At 35.5% G+C, this 22,942-nt stretch overlaps 1 protein-coding gene across 1 annotated transcript in view; it reads left to right on the top strand.

Moving 5' to 3' along the window:
* Positions 1-4,298: 4,298 nt before the first annotated feature.
* LOC128229380 (protein cordon-bleu-like) overlaps positions 4,299-22,942 on the top strand; it is a 50,077-nt gene continuing 31,433 nt past the window's right edge. Inside the window, 3 exon segments of the mRNA XM_052941270.1 lie at positions 4,299-4,309; positions 6,049-6,133; positions 21,303-21,521. Of these exon segments, the coding sequence (XP_052797230.1) occupies positions 21,310-21,521 (212 nt within the window). The 5' untranslated portion in view covers positions 4,299-4,309; positions 6,049-6,133; positions 21,303-21,309.

Below are 22,942 nucleotides of genomic sequence, written 5' to 3'. Positions count from 1 at the left end.
TACCTATTATAGTATAACGGATGTGAGGGTACTTCAAAAAGTTATGTTAAAGCTATTTTTTATATCGGATTTCGGAAAAACGCTTAATTTTAAACAGAAATCCGGAATTCTATTTAGTTTAAATTATGCATCATACGTCCGAATATTGCTTGATTTTCTATTCATGTAATAGTTCGATGACATGAAGTAAAATATAAATGATAAAGAAAAGGCGAAGCAAGCTTTGCGAACGAGCTCCTCTTAATCCTGAAGACCATTCAACACCCGTCAAAGTTTAAATTTATAATTACGCGGACCTTCATAATTATAATCCAATAAGGCTACATACAATTATAGCTTCATCAAAGTAAATTTATGATTCTGTGTACATTGGCATATATTGTACGTTTATACTGATATAGTGGGTGGCGGAGGATTCTCCTCGTGGCGGATTGTCCACCCAGATATGTATTCTGGGAAATTTTATTGTACACATGCTATTGACTCATGTTTTATTTTACGATATTTCGTAAAAACACTTTTATGGCATTAACAAATGCCCTATTTTCATTCAAAGCTCGTGTTACGTTTTCCCTTCATCCATACGAACTTGACTTAGTACCTTGACGTTGGACAATACATAAATACTGATATAGTGATACATTGTATATGCTATGATTCACATGATATTACAACATGGCATAACTTTTTTGATTACCCTTTTAGAACAAGTCTCATTGCATGCATTAAGAATGATGAGCATGACACTCAGTGCCGTAGCTTTGCCTATTAAAAAGTATAGGCCCACTTGGTAGGGGGGGGGAGACCTCCCCCGGGATTTTTTTACTCCAGATCGAATATGGTGCGTTTTAGCTCATATTTTGAGTTTTATATTGCACTTCACTAAACTTTATTGTTGTCTTGCTTGTGATGTACAATAACAGAACAGAAATACAAAACTTATTAGAAAAAATATGCTTAGTTTACCTGTAGTGTTAACTTGAATGTTAATTAAGCTGTCACCCCCTTACCTTTCAGTTATTATTGCAGATTTGGACGTTTTGTATTTTTCATTTTTGGAAACGAAGTGTAGGCCCGGGCCTACCGTGCCTATTGGAGCTACGCCGATGTCTTCCATACAAAAAAAGTTGTTTGGGAAAAAGTACATGTAATGTTTAATGCATATATTTTTATGCATTGAGAATCCAGGGGTCAAATTTCAACCCCAAATTAGTCGGCAAAAAACATTCGATAACAGTTCACAATTTCATGAAAAGTCATAGAGAATTATGACTTGGTTAATTATTTTTCCTGTACATGTATGAATCTTTAATACATCATTTGTATTTTAACAGCCATTTTATTTTCCTGATATAATAGACTCATTATTGAGACAGTATTCCATGAAATGCAGCTATGGTAACCGTCTCATGAAATCAATATGCAATGTTTGATGTTCTCTTTGCAGACTAGAATATAAGGGCGTAACTATTAAAAAAATTTAATAATTCATCAATTTGTGTGCGATTTTCTTTTACAGGTAATCTTTTGCTTCATTTGTTTGATTGATAATGAAATTCATGAGTTTGACTACACTTAAAAGGACTTCATTTGAAATATTAAGTTTATTTCTTTTCAATTTAACAAATTAAGTATAAGGAAATTACCGCAGTCGGCTGTTATTGTTAAAGGGACTAGACACCAGATTGGAAGAAAAAAATAAAATTTTCAAATACTTACATAAAATAGATACTGTTTTGAACAACGCATTGAATCTTACGGTACTTACTGATGTATCACATTGCTTACGACAAATGAAGTGTGTTCAGTTTTTGCGTATTTTTTTCAATTTGAAATTTACTGGGTTTGTCTACCACGTAAATCCCAGTTAATTTAAAAGTAGTGTCAGTATAATTTTGTTATGTTTCTGTACTTAAATCATGTGACTTTCACATGCTAAATATACACACTATAAACTGTGAAACCATTATATGTGCTATTTTTAAACGGGTAAACTGAGCTGGGACAGCGAAAAAAACATCCTTTGAATCATGTGATATGATGTATTATTGGCCTCATACTAGCTCGTATTAACAATTCTAAGCTTGTTTTGTGGAAATATGTATTTGCTGATTTTGGACCAATTCTGTTGACTATAGCCCCTTTAATGAATTGAAATTTATTGAAAATTTAACATTATTTTTGCAGTCTATCAAGACTTATAGTTTATGATTTTGTTAAAATTTGTATAGTCTAGATTGACGCCAAATACAGAAGAAATTTGAGAAAAATGAGGGATAATTATCTTTTCTATGGACAGGTCAAAAAGCTAAACGGATCAAATTAATATTTGTTTTTAAACAGTCTTTGTCATCTTCGTGACCAACTTAATTTGGGGTCACTGTTTGAAAGAAAACATATATTGAAGCTTGCAACAAATTATTTGTTTAAAAATTCAAGTAAATGTTTGTTACCTGATATTTCTTGTTTTCATAGTGTTGTTATTAGCACAAGCCCTCAAGTCCATGCAGTACTGTGAATAGCATTCTGGGCGTGCTCAAATACCAGATTTAATATAGCTGAGAGAGCTGCTGGTAGTTAAAAATTTGATAGGCAAGAATTTTAAGTTTGGCTGGTTCATCTATTAAGTGTAAGTTTTGATGACTGCAGTTGTCATGTTATTAAGTTCATAACTTTCTTAATATTCTCAGATCACAAACCGAAGAAAAAGAGTTTAACAGAATTCATATAAACTAATCGCATGTGGTGTCCAAATCTAAGCATATTTTAAGGTGTGAGGGAATAATTCACTTATTTTAATTTCAATAAATCTCATTGGGTGTGTCATATACCTGATTTAATACAATACCTATTCAGTATTTACTGCATTCAAACGATCGAGAAAATCTGTTTCTGAATTCATTTTGTAGTATTGAGTGTCACAGGAATATTTTACCCTGATTTGTGTCCAAATATAGTTCTTCTTCATAGATTTTTCCTTGTATGGTACTCAATATTTTAAAAACAAAACTATGAGTTTAAGTCTTTGAACTATGTGTTTTTATCCCCGGATTAAGAATAATCTCACAGTTTAGCGGATTAATACTAATTGGACTAAAATAGAGGTAAGTGAGAATTTAAAGGACTGGCTGTAAATTCATAATTATCGTATGACGGTTTTAGGAAGTCATTCAAACAATAACTTCCTATGCGAGTCATAATTTACGTTGTCAGTGTATGATAGGGACGTAACTTCGCCATTTGGATATTGAATTGTGTATTTTAATTATCTATTGAAATATTTGAGTGATATTTACATTTTTGTGTATCTTATTGATATAATGGCCTTATTGGTCGGGGCAAATTTTCACAAGCTATTGGTATAGTTGATACCTCGACTTATATGAGGTCACAATTGTGTAACCTGGAATACAGATAAAGACTTAATTGATTGCATTTAAATATTAAATGTCTTCAAATTTTACCAAAGGGCGATTTCATACAGTCTTAATACTTAAGACTTATTAAATTTCACTTAACTCGAAATATTTAACTACTCCATATATGGGTAGAAGATTTATTCCCATGAGTTTCGAACTTTCAATAATGATCGTGCCGTCAATGGAAATGTTGTATTCTCCTTGATTGATCTGTTTTCTATCGTAAAGAAATTGTCAGGACATGAATGAGTGAAAATAAACTTCTCTTCCAACGACAATAAATCTACAATTATAGACATGTTTTCGCGTTTTTTTCATGTGATGGAAAGATAATTACAACAAAAAGTATCAGCTGCGGATCAGGAACGAGATTACTTTTAACGCTGTCACAATGTTTTAGGCTTAGTCGCAGGCTTACATGAAAATTTGGAGTAAATTTCTAAAACATGTGGCCGCGGTTTTGATATTTGGAAGCATGTGGCCATAGGGATTTATTTGAGTGCTTAAAAGTTTGTGGTGTACACTATTGGAGTTATATCAACGTCCCGTCTCGTTAAGAATGCTTAAATGGACAAAGTCGAGGTGAGTGACAGTTGAGCAACTCCGTCGTAACGTCACGGACAAATTTTAATATACTTCTTTTCACCTGTGTAATTTATGCTTGCTTGAATTTTATGCTCTCAAATATTTTATGAAAGTGTCATTTTCTTCCCATTGTGTTTCTGTTGATTTGACTGTGGCCAGAAAGGTTGAGTTTTTATTCATTGGCCTGCATACCCGCTGTGGTCTGTGGATGTAAGGTTTCAGTGTTAACACGGCAGTTACTAATTTAATGTTGTAGGATAGGACAGGATAGTGTTTCAAAACAAAATGGGAAAGAAGTCTAAAAGGTTGGTTTTTGGATTTTTCACTGCCAAAAAAACAATATTTCTCAATAATATGATGCTGAAAATGATTTAATAGCAGTTACCAATTTATATTTCAGAGTTATTTTCCTGGAATGTTTAATTGTAAAACAGTTGTTTGTGAGTGGATGTCATTATTTGAAGATTACACGTTTGTTGGAATAATGCATACATTGTTATATTAAAAAATTATCACAGATAGTTAGGGCTTTTCAATACGCACATGAATGGAATTCATTGGGCATATGACTGGCATTCATTAATCGTCACAAATATTTTGAGTTTTCCACTAGGCATAAACATTTCTTTTATATGTCTTGCAAATTGGTTATAATAATTATCATTCTTCCTGGATTTTTCTGCATGAATCAGCCTATGGGTTCCTATTATTACCTCTTGTAGACTTCTTCAAGGTTTTCCTTGCATGGTCTGTTGAACAAAGCTTGTTTTCAAGTAGTTGCACAATTTGCTTAAGAATTTTAAAGTGAACGTTTTGAATAAAATCAATCAATATTTGCCCACTTATATTTTATAAACGAAATGCAGGTGGCCATATTTAGGTCTGTACCCATGTATAGAGACGGCACATTGTTGTGCGGTCAAGCATGGCTCAAGACTGGAGATTATCACTGCTAGATGTTTATGTTTGGTGTTAGCCAGAGTCGGGGGTCGTTGTGTTGAAATGAGGGGGACGGCAGGGTGTCATGGATTAGGGGTTGGCCGGAGAATGGAACCAAATGATCGTTGACCATTCATTGACCATTGAAATGGTCAATAACCACACTCGCATTCATGGCTGCACCTATTATGCATTTGTTTTTGTTGTTGGTCAGGGATTTGTGTTGTGGTCACTAAATACTGGCCATATTGCAACTCCCAAAGAATTCAGTTTTGTAAATTGGCTGGATTTTTATCAAAAAGCTTAATGTGACATTTTTGATGTATTTTTGTTACAAAGTAATTTGCATATAGCATGTCAGTCTCGTTTTATGAAAATTACATGCAAACACATACAAAATCATGTTAATATGATACAAACACTGACATGGCTCAAGTGTTTTTTGCTTGGTGATTTGCATGTTGTATTTTGGGACATTAAATAGTTTCAATTTATACGTACGATACCTGATCTCTGAGTCTGAACTATGATTGAATTGATTTGTAAAATGTAGGTTAATTTCCTATTACTTATTCTTCTTTTTTTCATTAAGGAATTGATTGTGAGGTGACAGATAACGTTTATGAGATTGAGTGCATTACAGAAATGTCAGATGGAAATGATGCTGGTGGATTTGTGACATACAAATAAGATTGTAATTGGATATTGATTATTTCATACAGATGCTTTAAATAAATGCGCAAAAGTTAGAAATAAGATAAAATAGATTTGCATTGAAAAAAACAATATGATAAATCTGCATAGAATTTTACGTCAATTTCCATAATTAACAACTGAGTTTCGAAATATGGAAAACATGAATGCTGTATAATTATATCAATGTCACAGTATACTAACCTAATTGGTGTTGAAGGTGTGTAAGCGATCCGATAGCTCAGTCAGTAGAGCACTCGCCCTATCAGCGGGTTAGAGCCCCAGTCTGGCTGCACATTTTTCCCCATCCTGTGACAAATGGTGCCCAACGAGGGACCGTGACTGTATATATACTCAATAGCCTACCCATGGTTTCTTTGAGATTCACCTTGTTCTCAATCCTGTTATTTAGGGGACGAATTGGAACTTGGCAGGGGAGTATGTCACGTGATAACATCGACTAGCCAATCACCCATAAGGAATGAATTCTACCTAAGGTAGACATACCTAGTAATCTTTTTTAATGGAAAAATACGAAAAAACTGCGAAAAATAGATTAATTGTAAACTATGTGGTACTACACTAAGTAAGATTCAATGCATTGCACACATCGATACCAAGTTTATGTCAGTTTTCAACAATTTTCTTTTTTGTTCACTATTTCATCATACGGAGTACAGCCCCTTTAAGTGCTTTTATTTTTCTGACCATTTTTTAGGCCAAAATTCAACACCAATCTCAATGCTAAAACACACATTTTTCCCCAAATGTGAAAATAAAATTCCCTATTTTATATTGGACATTCTTTTTTATGTATAAATTTGGAATTAAAATGACTGGATCCCTTTAAACCCTGTATTGAAGAGTTTGTATGTATTCTTATTCTTAAAGAAACGAAATTTGTCACATTTTTTTATCTTAAAATTGGAATTCCCAATTTTTAAAAAAAATTAAGCATATTTCCAAACAGCACCATTCCCAAAATGATGAAAAGAAAACATATTATTATTAAATTTATAATTTACATATTTGGGTACATTAAGGTGACCAGTATATTTGACTCGTGAATAATTTAAGATTAGTACTTGTTGTATGTGCAGCAAACAGTTTCAGAAACAAGTCAGTATTCACTGGTCCATAAAGAACAGATTCATCCAAACTGGTCACCCATACATGGTCATCGCTGATTATTATGGTTTGAAAAACAGTTTTGAAGGTTGAATTCATTCTGCTAATGATTTATACTTGGATTTCATCTATTGAAAGACTCTCGGGATTGCTTTTCTAACAGCTCTGCTGGTCTTTAATGGCGATTTAATCTAGCGGTGACACTTTCACGCCAACTCAGGTATTCAGTTACCACAATAGGTAGCTTGTAAATGTCCCTGGTATCAAAGCTTTGTTGTGAATGATGGTCTATAAACGGATCGCAGGTTAGGTGTCACCAAAACATTAACACCAAGTATTCTATCTAGTTGTGAATGATGGTGGTTGATAGGATCTTAGGTTACACGTCACCAAAACATTAACACCTAGTGTTCTGCCTAGTTGTGAATGATGGTCTATAAACGGATCGCAGGTTAGGTGTCACCAAAACATTAACACCAAGTATTCTATCTAGTTGTGAATGATGGTGGTTGATAGGATCTCAGGTTACATGTCACCAAAACATTAACACCAAGTATTCTATCTAGTTGTGAATGATGGTGGTTGATAGGATCTCAGGTTACACGTCACCAAAACATTAACACCAAGTATTCTATCTAGTTGTGAATGATGGTGGTTGATAGGATCTCAGGTTACATGTCACCAAAACATTAACACCAAGTATTCTATCTAGTTGTGAATGATGGTGGTTGATAGGATCTCAGGTTACATGTCACCAAAACATTAACACCAAGTATTCTATCTAGTTGTGAATGATGGTGGTTGATAGGATCTCAGGTTACACGTCACCAAAACATTAACACCAAGTGTTCTGCCTAGTTGTGAATGATGGTCTGTGAAAGGATCGCAGGTTAGATGTCACCAAAACATTAACAACAAGTATTCTGCAGCTTTATCTTAGCCTAGTGGTAAATGTTGGTCTATGATAGGATTGCAGGTTAGGTGGCACCAAATCATTAACAACAAGTATTCTGCCTAGTTGTGAATGATGGTCTTTGATAGGAACACAGGTTAGATGTCACCAAAAGGATTAGTATTCTGCTGATGTATAATGTGGGCTGCTGCCTTTTCAAGTTGGAGTGTACCTTTATGAATGTATTTAAACTTTTGTTGCGTTGTTATTGATTATATATACTATTTAAGAAAGACAGCGACACAGCAGTTCTATGAACAATGATGTAGAAGCCAGATTTTCACACGGTCATGTGGCGTAGGGCCTGCTCATCATTTTTTTCCTGTAAAGAAGGAACAAAAACTACCTATTCTGAACTTTTATGTTAATTTCCTCTTTAGATGTCAAAAAAATGCACAATTAGCCAAACGATGTACTTAATATTTTTAGAAGAACATGGATGTCCCCTGACCCGATAGTTTGATGCACATGCTCAACAAAATTGGTCGAGCTAATCCCCTGACTTGCAGTGGCTAGAATATCATTGATGTTCACGCCTATTTGGCTAGTGGGGATGTCCGGGGAATGTGCTCATGTGGGAAAACGTGGAAATGCATCGTAGCATTTCCAATCTTTTCAAGATTAACACAAAAATAAAACAATTTCAAAGCAAAGTGTTTGTACTGGCCAATAAGTGTCCACAATCTCTTCAAATATTTGCAACAGATGGAAAAGGTGCAATAAACTGTTAAAGGTTTTAATTTTTCAAAATGAAGTCAGTATGTACTGGAAGCAGGCTTTTTTGGCCTTTTTGTATTGGCCAAATAAAGCTCATAGATTTTATCACTATTGTTGAACTTGGTTCTTAAAATATTGGCTGTAATAAATGTTTCTTGGCATAGATTCAGGTGACGAAAGATTTGATTAATGAATTTAACACCTCTGTCATACAAGGTGTCAATAAGGTGACCCAACTTTGTTGATTTAGGACAAAGCGTTGACAAGAAGACTGGTCCATTGATTCATGGCTGATTATGTTTAATTTATCGTTTATCGAGGGTTATTAAACTTTATGTTTATAATAAGATCATTAATCAATATGCTCTGAGCTTTCATGTCTTGTTAGATGTAAATTGTTTATTTTTTGTTGCAGAAAGAGAACGGTAAATATTTTTTCAGCAAGCGCAATATTTATGCGAAAAACTACAGAAACAAGCTCAGTAGCAAAATGTTTAAACATAAACCCGGTTTAATGGCACAGGGTAAATGCTAAAGACATAGAACATGAAAACAAAAAATCACAAACAAGAAACATGGAAGAACAGCACAAAACTCCACAAACAGCACAGTGCATACATACTATATATAAAAAAACTAGGTATGTTTATCAAGGATTGTTAGGTACCGCATAGGAACGGTCAGTAAAATGTAAATTTAATGGGGGTTTAAACCAGTTTAAGTGCAAGTCATGAAGTGAAGTTTGAAATGTTTACCTCTCTTTTCGCGCTTCATAACAGTCAAGGGATGTGATTTGTCAGGAGATTATTATATAAAATATTTAATTTTTTTAATAAAACTTCGTTGTTAATTAAAGGATTATTGATATTGACACTTGAGTTTACTTCAAATTTAAAGCCAGGAGGTCCCTCAAAAGGACTGCTAAAAAGCCAGTTAAGCCTCTGTGGGAAGAAAGCCACTTCCCACCCCACTTTGCCCCCCCCCCCCCCCAAAAAAAAAAAAGAAAAGTGGTCGAGAGAAGCTCCCTAACCCCCTGCTAAATTCATTATATATATATATATATATACAGCCTGAAGTACCTGGTCAGTCGGACAGTTACTGTTAATACATATTAATAATTATAATTGTAACATCTGGTCACTTTAAAATGAGTTTTATGTCATGAAACTGCCCTACTTACTCAACTCAGTCAGATGCTGCTTAAAATAGGTTACAACACTCAGGCCATTTTAAATTGATGCATGATTGTCAAGTCAATGACAGCTGTACACCAGTTATCATGTATTACACACATCCAACACCGAAAACGTGATTTTTTCAACACCTTTGGCCTGGATTGGTCATGTAGCTGTGTTGTTTTGAAAGTCAATCTTTAAATTAAAAGCAGAGCCTATTGCTGTCAGATTGGAAAACTTGATTCCGGCGTCACAACTTTGCGATACCATTTGACATACATTTAAAAAATCATTATATTTATTGAACAATGATGATATTGCTTATTATATATGATAAGCTGAATTATGAAATCTGCATTATCTAGCAATTAAGTAAGTCTTTAAGTATTTTAAGAGAGTGAGTTAGTTTACTTGTACACTGCTTCCACATTTAACCCAAAGGGTCTCGGGTTCGAATCGCGAAAAAAATAATAGCACATCGTATTGTACAATCCATTATATTACTTTGACCTGACCTTTGAAGAACAACCTCACACATAGGTGGAGCAAGGAATCCTGTTTTGCTCATTGTAATTGGTAAGGACAGGTCCCCAAAATGTTTGTCCAATTTATATAATTTAGTACAATATTCAGCAGGAATCCAATGTATTTCTCTGACCAGCTCTGAAAAACAGCCTCCGACATAAATCTCTGACCATGTGGAGTGGCTCCCGGACATTTGGTTATAATAATTGCGGTCAGGGCAGGTCTTCATAATGTTTGTCCAATTTATAGAATTTAGTACATTAATATACAGTAGGACATGCTGGTCTTTGATGTCAAGTAGGGCTGTTTTCCCCAATTGATCGGGAGATTATGTCAACAAATCTCGATTGCTCCATTGACCTCCGTGTTAGGTAATAAATACAACAACTACAGTAACAGTGAAATTCCATTCAAGGAGCTGTTCAGAGATTTTTCACATTGTCAAAAGGGTATACAACTTATTTTCAACTATGTGTCTACCATTTTCTGTATTGTTGAGTATTTAGATAACTTCTTGTGCAGTCTGATTGAAGGTGTTATTTTGATTGGTTTGTTTTTATTGTAAACACTTGATAAATACCTTACAGAATCTCAATAAAACAAATTATTTAAGAGACATGTAGCATTGTAAATTGTTATTCTATTCAGATAGCCTAAAGGGCTACTGAAAAGATTCTGTTTTTTTGAGAAGAATTATTCAGGCATTTTAGATAGATATAGATATACAAGAAGTTGATACTTGAAATGTTTGATGTATTGGAGCTATCTTGCATTGAAATATACAATAGATAAATCTGACTTTTAGGCAGTTAAAATTGATAACGTTGTGGATTTGTGATAAGAATATTCATGAAATATGAGTTATTATGTGGTATTTATCGGGCGATTCATGGACTAAGATAATAATAATCACGATAATTCTGTGTGTTGAACATTTTCTAAAAATGAGCATTTTTTTTCTTTCCTTAGTTTTCTGCGAAGTGAAAACTTGAATTAATAATTACACTTGTAATGAATGACATTCATTTGGTGAGGTAATAAATGGTATTTGTTTGGTGTATGTAGGAGTTTTCTGTGTGTACAAACGCTGTACTATACGATAGCAAACCAAATACAGTATACAATCAATTTCAAATTGAATGAATGAATCACTTTGAGGGCAATTTTCGTCTGAAATAATTGTAAGAAAGTGATATTTGATAACGTTGTCATCATCCAAGTTCGACATTTCTACACTGTTTGGATGGGTTCAGAGATTGTGGAACTTTAACCTGTGCCGTACTGTTCGGGTGACCTTAAGTGGACATAGTGAGAATTTCTGCAGTGACCGATATAGTGCTTGGAACTTATATTATGTGTTAAGATTGTGCTTAAAGCATGGTACAAAATATGGTTTAACTGACCATTAGGTTGCTTAAAGCCATATGAGAAGATCTTATAGTGTACAGTAACAATGTATCATAAGATCGTTTGTGCTTAGTTATAATGATGACCATTTAGCCAGTAGTGATTTTGTCTCTTGGGTTGAAAGTATTAAATCAGAACAACCTGTTTATATTGAGGATTTATTTGAAGGTAAGTGACCATTATATACAAAACATTTTTCAGTTTATATCATAATTGTGTGCATGGCTTAATTGCTTTTCCATATTAGGTTACACACCACCATTGTCATTTCCTCTATAATTCGATGTGAAATGATTATTTTTAGACAACAATTAAAGGTATTTCGAGCAAATGCAGACTATGATAAACATATATATTCTTAAAGTACAAGCTTTAAAATACCTTTTAAGCCAGTAAAAAAAAGGAGGGTCAAGTTATTCTTAAGAAAAATCTCCACTTGAAAATCAAACTCTAAAAATTGCAAAGTCCGCCATGACAGTTCTTCCAAAATGACCTTTCAACTATAGGGCAGCAGTTTATGCTTAAATCTCTATTCTAAATGATATATCAAGCAATAATAGATACTCAAGGTATAAAAGTTTCAGGAATAATGATATTTTTGATTTACAGTGTATTGAGCATGTGAAAACATGTCTATCAGTCATAAAAACATTATTTTTTTATTGAGAATTTTCCACACAACGGAAGTACATATGACGCAATGGTGACGTCAAACCTATTAAGAGTCCCCATCACCAAGCACTGAGTAATTTAAAATTAAAAGAGGTAATAATATCAGGGCTTTTTTCACCTTCTTTAGAAAATGCCCAAATTTGGCTTCTAAATAAAAATGTAAGACGTTTTCTCCCAAAAAGGTTCTAAAAGATAATTATGGCTTAATTGTTTCTGCTTATGTTATTGTTATGTTTTCAATATACAGTAAAGTGTTTCTGTTTGGGAAAATTTTAGCACGTCAATAGGCCATTTTTTAAGCCTCTCCAATTAGCACTCAAATTAAAATTAAGCCACCTCTATATTTGTCAAGTAAATTTATTTTATTATTTTTCAATGATTACTTTTTCAAAACTCTAACGTTGACAGTAAGTGTATCTCAGATTCAGAGCTTATCACTTTGACCGATGAAAGCTGGATTAATTGGGTACGTGCTGGTCAAATGTAGATTCTCTAACTCTTAATACAGTGACCTGACAGGATTAAAATACTCAAGGAGTTTGTTTACAGAAGCATATTAACCTATAAAAGGTACATTAAGATAAATGTATCACTAGGAATGGTCGGAATGTCATCACCCTAGCTGGGCACCCTGGCTGATAAGGCTGTTTGGCTGTCTGTCTCTGTCAGTCTTGCCGGTCTCTAGTGCTAAAAGGGTCGCGGGTCAGTCTGTTTTCAATGCTTAGGGGTCATGAGTTTAGTTGGTCTCCCTTATTTAGAGTACCACCGACTCAGTTGTGCTATACATGGGAGGGTAATTTGTGAGGTTAATGACATAACTATGTTTTCAAATGATATAACATGATTATAAAAATGCTTTGGTAATATCTTGTATTGAATTACCCATATGAAAAAAATGTAAGGACAATAACATATGATCTGTAAACATGATATATCATTTATCAGAATTCTCAATTCAAGTAAATTTAGCTCGAAGCTGCAATTTAGTGAGCTGGACTGGGAATGATTATTATACCCCCACAAACGAAGTTTGAGGGGGTATATAGGAGTGAGCTTGTCGGTCTTCATGGTTTCCGGACGATAACTCATGAAAGGCTAGACAGATTTGAAAAATTTTTGGTACACAGGTGTAACATCAGAAGATACAGGTCAAGTTCAATATTGGGGCTGGTTGGGCCAAGGTCAAGGTCACTGTTACTAAAAATAGAAAAACGGTTTCCGGACGATAACTCATGAAAGGCTTGACAGATTTGAAATTTTTTGGTACACAGGTGTAACATCAGAAGATACAGGTCAAGTTCGATATTGGGGCTGGTTGGGCCAAGGTCAAGGTCACTGTTACTAAAAATAGAAAAACGGTTTCCGGACGATAACTCATGAAAGGCTTGACAGATTTGAAAAAATTTTGGTACACAGGTGTAACATCAGAAGATATAGGTCAAGTTCGATATTGGGGCTGGTGGGGCCAAGGTCAAGGTCACTGTTACTAAAAATAGAAAAACGGTTTCCGGACGATAACTCATGAAAGGCTTGACAGATTTGAACAATTTTTGGTACACAGGTGTAACATCAGAAGATACAAGTCAAGTTCGATATGGGGCTGGTGGGGCCAAGGTCAAGGTCACTGTTACTTAAAATAGAAAAACGGTTTCCAGACGATAAATCATGAAAGGCTAGACAGATTTGAACAATTTTTGGTACACAGGTGTAACATCAGAAGATACAGGGCAAGTTTGATATGGGGCTGGTGGGGCCAAGGTCAAGGTCACTGTTACTAAAAATAGAAAAACGGTTTCCGGACGATAACTCATGAAAGGCTAGACAGATTTGAACAATTTTTGGTACACAGGTGTAACATCAGAAGATACAGGTCAAGTTCGATATTGGGGCTGGTGGGGCCAAGGTCAAGGTCAATGTTACTAAAAATAGAAAAACAGTTTCCGGACGATAACTCATGAAAGGCTAGTTTTTCTTGTCAGCAGTGTAACTTCTAAATTACCCAACAGATTTAAATAAAACAATACATGCATGATAAAAGAAGATGCAGTGTGCAGTAACCTTGGAGTTATGGCCTCTTTTCAAAGGAATGGTTTGCCATTCCTGTGTCCAAGCGGCATTTGGGGGTATTCGTCACTCCTGTGACAGCTCTAGTTTTAGTTGCAATTATAATACCCTGGACCTGTCCACTACTTGTAGTTGGCCTGAGTCCTCTTGGCCTGCCCAGACTACTCTCAGTTGGCCTAAATCCTCTTGGCCTGCCCACTACTCTCAGTTGGCCTAAATCCTCTTGGCCTGCCCACTACTCTCAGTTGGCCTAAATCCTCTTGGCCTGCCCACTACTCTCAGTTGGCCTAAATCCCCTTGGCCTGCCCACTACTCTCAGTTGGCCTAAATCCTCTTGTCCTGCCCACTACTCTCAGTTGGCATAAATCCCCTTGGCCTGCCCACTACTCTCAGTTGGCCTAAATCCCCTTGGCCTGCCCACTACTCTCAATTGGCATAAATCCCCTTGGCCTGCCCACTATTCTCAGTTGGCCTAAATCCCCTTGGCCTGCCCACTACTCTCAATTGGCATAAATCCCCTTGGCCTGCCCACTACTCTAAGTTGGCATAAATCCTCTTGGCCTGCCCACTATTCTCAGTTGGCCTAAATCCTCTTGTCCTGCCCACTACTCTCAATTGGCATAAATCCCCTTGGCCTGCCCACTATTCTCAGTTGGCCTAAATCCTCTTGGCCTGCCCACTACTCTCAATTGGCATAAATCCCCTTGGCCTGCCCACTACTCTCAGTTGGCCTAAATCCTCTTGTCCTGCCCACTACTCTCAATTGGCATAAATCCCCTTGGCCTGCCCACTAATCTCAGTTGGCCTAAATCCCCTTGGCCTGCCCACTACTCTCAATTGGCATAAATCCCCTTGGCCTGCCCACTACTCTCAGTTGGCCTAAATCCCCTTGGCCTGCCCACTACTCTCAATTGGCATAAATCCCCTTGGCCTGCCCACTACTCTCAATTGGCATAAATCCCCTTGGCCTGCCCACTATTCTCAGTTGGCCTAAATCCCCTTGGCCTGCCCACTACTCTCAGTTGGCCTAAATCCTCTTGGCCTGCCCACTACTCTCAATTGGCATAAATCCCCTTGGCCTGCCCACTATTCTCAGTTGGCCTAAATCCCCTTGGCCTGCCCACTACTCTCAATTGGCATAAATCCCCTTGGCCTGCCCACTATTCTCAGTTGGCCTAAATCCTCTTGTCCTGCCCACTACTCTCAATTGGCATAAATCCTCTTGGCCTGCCCACTACTCTCAGTTGGCCTGAATTTGCTTGGCCTGCCCACTACTCTCAATTGGCATAAATCCCCTTGGCCTGCCCACTATTCTCAGTTGGCCTAAATCCCCTTGGCCTGCCCACTACTCTCAATTGGCATAAATCCCCTTGGCCTGCCCACTATTCTCAGTTGGCCTAAATCCTCTTGTCCTGCCCACTACTCTCAATTGGCATAAATCCCCTTGGCCTGCCCACTATTCTCAGTTGGCCTAAATCCCCTTGGCCTGCCCACTACTCTCAATTGGCATAAATCCCCTTGGCCTGCCCACTACTCTCAATTGGCATAAATCCCCTTGGCCTGCCCACTACTCTCAATTGGCATAAATCCCCTTGGCCTGCCCACTACTCTCAATTGGCATAAATCCCCTTGGCCTGCCCACTACTCTCAGTTGGCCTAAATCCTCTTGGCCTGCCCACTATTCTCAGTCGGCATAAATCCCCTTGGCCTGCCCACTACTCTCAATTGGCATAAATCCCCTTGGCCTGCCCACTGCTCTCAATTGGCATAAATCCCCTTGGCCTGCCCACTATTCTCAGTTGGCCTAAATCCCCTTGGCCTGCCCACTACTCTCAGTTGGCCTAAATCCTCTTGGCCTGCCCACTACTCTCAGTTGGCCTAAATCCCCTTGGCCTGCCCACTATTCTCAATTGGCATAAATCCCCTTGGCCTGCCCACTACTCTCAATTGGCATAAATCCCCTTGGCCTGCCCACTACTCTCAGTTGGCCTAAATCCCCTTGGCCTGCCCACTATTCTCAATTGGCATAAATCCCCTTGGCCTGCCCACTACTCTCAATTGGCATAAATCCCCTTGGCCTGCCCACTACTCTCAATTGGCATAAATCCTCTTGGCCTGCCCACTACTCTCAGTTGGCCTAAATCCTCTTGGCCTGCCCACTATTCTCAGTTGGCCTGAATTTGCTTGGCCTGCCCACCACTTTTGGGTGTCCTTAATCCCCTGGGCCTCCCAAATAATATTAGTCGGCCGAAATCCTGAGACTGCTCTCACTTTTATGAATTTGCAGCTATGCAATATTACACGCATATTTAAGATTACATATTTTATTATGTGGATATTTACAGGCATGTATGACTTAATATGAAACCAGGAAAAAAATGAAATCTTTGGTATTTTCACCTGCATGCAATGTCTTCGCTTCTGTGCATAATTTTGTTCGATTCATTCTGCAGCTCATATTTATATGGGTTTCTTATTGCTTTTCAAATGCTGTTTATTTCATTTCTGAATCGTTGAATCTTTAGGAATTGAAAATAAAACAAATTGTCTGTTTTGAATGAGGAGATAATCATCTGTGTGCCTTGTGAACCCTTTTTCAACAGCATAACTAACTTGTTTATTTTCCTGTTTTAAAAGAGAATAATACGATTTTCACAAACAATTTGACACAAAAACACGATCCAGTGTTTACAAAAGATAGATTTGTTACTCTTTTGTTAAGTGTTATTTTACCCAGTTTTATCCGATTTTTGACAGACACAAATTTGGCATTGATTATTGATTATGCAAAAATGTCAAGATCCTTATCAAGGTGCACTCGGTAAAACGTCGACGCCCACATGTACAATATACACGATAGCTTCTGGGGTGGCAATATTTGGATTTTCAGGACCCATTCAAATGTCTGAAGGCATTCTTATGATTTCTTTTGGTTTCTTACAAATCAAATATTTGTTCAAGAGCTTCATAGGTCTTACAAACAGGGTTTTAAGCGGGACTTTAAACATGAACATTTATTTTGCTTGAATAATGATCGATCATGCTTATGATTACTGATTTAGTTTTACTCTTGTATGTCGGATGTTTAAAAATGGTGGAATTTTATTATGTAAGTGTATGTGTACAGTTGGTACTTAAAATTTAAAACTGGAATTGAGTGCTTTAATTTGATAAACTTCAAATTTGATGTTTATTTTATCATTGCTAAACCATTAAATAAGCATTAGATGGACACGTCCTGGATCAAGATTTAATTGATTAGTATTATAAAAAGAAAAAAATAATTCTTACATATATTTCTAGGTGTTAATGTCTACACTAGCCAGCATACATTGCAAACTGCAAAATATATAAATAAAACCAATTACGGTAATGACTAAAAGTATCTTCGGCAGTTGTTTTCATCAGAAGCCTTCTAAATGATAAATTCATTATATCAACTAAGTCTGTTTGGGGATCCCATTGATGGAAAAATGAGCATTAACACTAAGCTACAAAAGGTTCTATGTGAGCGGTACATGGCATGCCTGCATAATCCTTATATCGTTTGTTTTTTAGCATATTTAAAATGTTAGCTGTTTGACTTTGGTAAAAGAATTTCGATTGATTATTGAGTGAGATCTATTCAAGTGACAATATATCTCGTTGTTTACACTGTCTCTACAAAAAATGAAGTGTTTTTGAACTCGCAATTCAAGGTAACCACATTGATCATTATTTCATTTTGTCGTAGGAGCCCAGTTTCATGATATCTGGAGTGTTTGTATGGGTTTTGTTGATACGCTAAGAGAGTTATCTTAACATAGATTGTTTCTGAGTTTTCAATGAGGATGGTCCGCCTATAATCGGAGACCTTTTTGAATGTTTGCGGGTAACCTCTTGCCTTGTTTTGTTCTGTTTTGACATTAACTAGCTGATTTTGGAACTTGTAAGCAATTTGTCAGTCCGCAGGAATGTGTATGACCGTTTGGCGAATAAAAGTCAATGAAAATGGATAAAACCCTGATTTCATGAAGAATAAAAAGGGGCCGTGTCCCGGTCTCTATCTATGGGGCATTCATGAAGCCACCAGTGGCTGGCACCCAGTCTCTTAGTGTTCTCTCGTGAGTGGAATCAGTTGTTATGGATTATTTTATGATCTATGACACAATTAAAAACAGATATTCAGGATTTTTTTAATCAAAGTGCGCTAAAACATACATTTATAAACAGCTTAATATGTAAGTTGTTGCAGGTATACCTAGTATGGGTGTAGAATTGTTAAATTTCAAGAAATAAAAATACAGACATATATAATGCAAATATAGGTCAGGATTTGTCACAGATTAGGGTGGATTTGCACTTAGGTAAATTAAATATTTGTATTGCTTCGGGCTGTCTGCGCTATTTACCCACTATGTTCAGAAGTGGGGCTTTGAGTTTAGTATGAATGCGTTGCAATTAGCGGCCAATTTAACGAACGTTTCCTGGTAATGAAAGCATGCTGCGAGTATTTATTAGTTTTGTAATTTACTTAACTTACGATCTTAGGTTTTTGTGATAAAAGATGCAAGGTGCATCATCATCATCTACTCGTTAACCTTTTTTCAAATTTTGTTATCAAAATAATTTGAGTTTTGTGTGAAGGCATATTAAGTTTCTCTGTCTCTCTGTCTGTGTGTATGTCCCTAAGCCTCGTGTGCCGAAATATTCATTTACTAGGTGAATTACTGTATAAACCATTTGGTTGGAGGGGTCACATTGCTTAAGACTTTTGCAGATTGCCAAGCGACACAATGAACATGGTCGTAAGGATTCATGCCGCATCTATTTTTAGACCTTTATTGTTATTAATTTTCACAATGAATGGACGTGAATTTATAATTTGTTAAATTTACAATTTTTGAAGTTTACAAATTTTGCAAAAACTAGCTGTACATTGTGATGTTATTGAATGGAAGAAACCTTGAAAGCTTAACAAGCGGCAGTACATGCTCTGTTTACATATGATATCAGACCACTAATGTAAGACTTTAGTTAAAGGCATGTAAGCTGCCATTTTGATTAATAAAAGGAAATTAATAAAAATATATATTTTTCACCAGCATGAAGGATTATATTCACATTCAATGACAGATGACTGCATATGGGCTTAGTCAAAAAATATATACACAATTTGTAATGTTGGAAAAATTTGTAAATATTCGAACCAAAGTTCTTAATTTACATTCAAAATATTCTGCAAGTTAATAATTTAATACTTGAACATGATGCCCTTGAAAATAGTTCTCTTTTTTGTTAACTTTTTTGGCATGAAGAATTAAGGCCTATTTAAATTATACAACAGTAACTATTTCTTTATCATGTAAATATAAAAAATACACAGGTCAAAAAAGAGATTGTACCTTTAGATTAACTTCAAGGACTGTTTTGCCTTTCCTCATTCATTGAAGTCTGCACCCACTTTGGTAAAAAAATTAAACCACAAAAATTTAAGGTTACAAATTTACTAAAAAAACAGTTAATGTAATAGTAATGATTCATTTCTTTTGTACGAAAATGTAAGTAACTTAAACAGATCATTGTAGTTTTACGATTTCACAAATCGACTGACACATTTTCTCATGGTTGACGGCCTGATATGATACATAAGGATATATAAAGTTTTGATCTTTGAAGCGATGTGACTGTTTCGGTACCTTGTTGTAGATTATACAAACAATTGGCAATATCTCTGTGAACTATTGCTCCTTCAAACTCCATTTGTGTCAAGATTGTTTCTGTTTCACAAGTTTTATGATGATATTTTAACATGCCCTCTTTCTAATGACGCTTTTCGTACCTACTGGTATGTAAGATTGAAAGCCATCATGTTGTGTTAAACTAATAATTTTGTTTCATAGTCATACCTTATTCATCTATGGTTTTCCCATAATTAAGTGAAAGTTGAGTGCTTTTAATATAAATGATTAAGTCTGCAGTAATAGTAAGATGACATGAAGTAATTTTTTTATTATTAAGAATGGGTGAAGTGAGCATAGCGATGAACCTTTCTGAATCATCAAAATATTACTTCAAGTCATCTAGCTGTTTTAAAATATAACCTCATTGACTGACACATTTGTGTATCAGGTCAGTGGCATTGGGCGGAGTTTTAAATACCTGCGAAAGTTGAAAATTCTTATTGATTAACTTAATCAATGTGTCTAGTACTTAATCAATATTGGCTATATGAAATTTCATTGGCTGGAAATGTAGGTTGTATTCTCAATAAATGCTAACTTTCATAGTGTTCAGCATGCAATGACTCTATACTGTATCACTAAATATAACCAATAATTAATGACTACATTGAAATTTGGTGGCTAATTTCGTTACTAAATGAAACTTTTGTGCTGGTTACCTGTTTGTTTTTGGTTGTCAGAGCTCTTCTAAATGACTAAATGTGAATCTGTTCTGCAATCCTATTTGCGAAGCATGAGGCTGAACACTAATGACTCTATTTGTACCTGCAGGTAGGTAAAATTGAAAGCTATGGTTGCTTTTAACTAATGATTCGGTTGCATAGTCATACTTGAATCATCTTGACGTTTCCCCCTTGAATAAAAAACTTAAGTACGAATTACTATGACTGAATGTTTGCACTTTGATCTGTATTACATCAGTTTTGGGTGTTTTTCAATCCTTTGACATTCAGAAAGCAATACATCCGGAATGCACGTACCCCATTTGAGGAAATTAACATGTTTTCAAGGGGGTTTAAATTCTGGCTTATGGATTATCCATTATTTTTGCTACATTGATGGTTAATACTTGAAAAGTGATTTACTGGGAAGAGGTATAAGGTTCGAGCCCAGCCAAGAAGTACATTCTCTTGACCTGACACCAATACTGGATTTACTTAGGAAATTGAAGCAGGTGATATCAAAATGAGCTGATCACTCAATATGCACAAGCCAGTTATCAAAATAAATATGCTCTAGTCTAATAAACTAAAATAAAAATAATTTACTTAACAGTAAACATGCATGTGTTTTTTATTTTCAGTAAGTCAATGAGTGGGTCCTACTCCATGAAGGGGACACAGCCGGTGGGGCCAGGGCGCAAAAAAGGGTCCCTGGCCACCAATGGGAGCGGCCCACCCCCACTCAGTTACCCGGCTGACCCACCAGACGACGAAAACATGAACGAGATCATCAGCGAAAATGTTGAGCTGACCGTCTACCTGCCCAACGGGACACAGAACCAAATGACCATAGAACCTAAGTATGCAACATGATTGGTCTTTTATTTCATCTTGTCTATTATAAGTATTAGCTATTACACCCACTATCTGAGTAATTATACATGATTGTGTAAAGAGTGGGTTGTAAAATTTCGATCACGAGGTAGTAACTGTTTTTGTACAATATTTTTAAGGACAGCTTCAATAAGTAGTAAGTGTATAAGTGGATTTCGTTTTTATAACGCTATTTATTGCACACTTAAGGTCTGCCATCTGTGTCACCATTCTTATATTGGAGTTCTAAACCTATAAACAAAATCATAGAAGATGGTATAGTTAAAAGTATAGGTGTTTACACTTCTATATTGACTTGAGTAACTACTGTATGCAGCTTTATTCAGTTGAAAACATTTCAAATTATTGGCTCTGCTATTTTGCACTAATGATAGGTTCTAACTTATGTAACCGAATGCAGCTTTATTTCAGTTAAATTATTTCAAATTATTGGATAGTTATCTTCTGCTCTTCTATTTTGTGCTAATGATAGGTTTCTACAGGAAATTATATCTTTAAATCACGATATTATATAGAATAACACTATAATCTATAATCTGTTATAGATACTATAACATTATAGGAGTTGTTTCCCTTTGGTTAAGAATGGGCAAGGTTTTCCTGTGAGTGTTAGAAATGGCTCTAAAGTTGGAGGAGTTACACCCCTTGGTATGGTTTTTCAAAGTGGAGATTGATCAGAGGAAGAACTGCAGATCAATATACATTAATAATGTAGGTTCTTCACACTTTATGAAAGCTACTTATGAGAGATCAAACCTTATACTAGGTAGTAAAGTATGGGATTTTGAAAAGTAAAGTCTGTTTCACATTAAACAAATGATAAATGTAATAAAATTCATTTGTTCAACAGGTGTGAAGAAGTCTGCCATGTTGTTGATTGTGAATACTATTAAGTCTTTGTTTTCAACTTAAATTTATTGCTTGAAAAGTTACAAGCTGAGACAGTATGACAAATTATGCATTTAAATTATTTCGCTTGAGTGACTGAGAAATATTTAAGATGACTTTAAGACATGATAACAATTTGTTAATTTGAGATTTTGCATGCGCGATATCAACTCATTAATAGGTTTTGCAATTTTCTTAAATCAGAATTACAACATAAAAACTTCCTGACAAGTAAATAAAATGGAGTATTCTTTGTGTATCTTACTGTAATTATTAATTGTACTGTTCAAATTCAAATCATTTATTTCATAAAGGCCAAACAATCATTATATCATCAAACATATACAATTAAGACAATTACAGGACAGTCTGGTGAAGTTATAAAAAATATTTGACAGAGTAATATATGTAGTGATAAATGTGCATATAAAACCATGTACAAAGGTTAAACACAATATGTACATTAATGAATTATAAATTCCCCAGTATGGTGTTTTAA

This window comes from Mya arenaria, chromosome 1 (genome assembly GCF_026914265.1).
Source record: "Mya arenaria isolate MELC-2E11 chromosome 1, ASM2691426v1".
Lineage (NCBI taxonomy): Eukaryota > Metazoa > Mollusca > Bivalvia > Myida > Myidae > Mya > Mya arenaria.
Note: the sequence above shows the minus strand (reverse complement) of the source record. Positions and strands in the feature narration are given on the sequence as shown.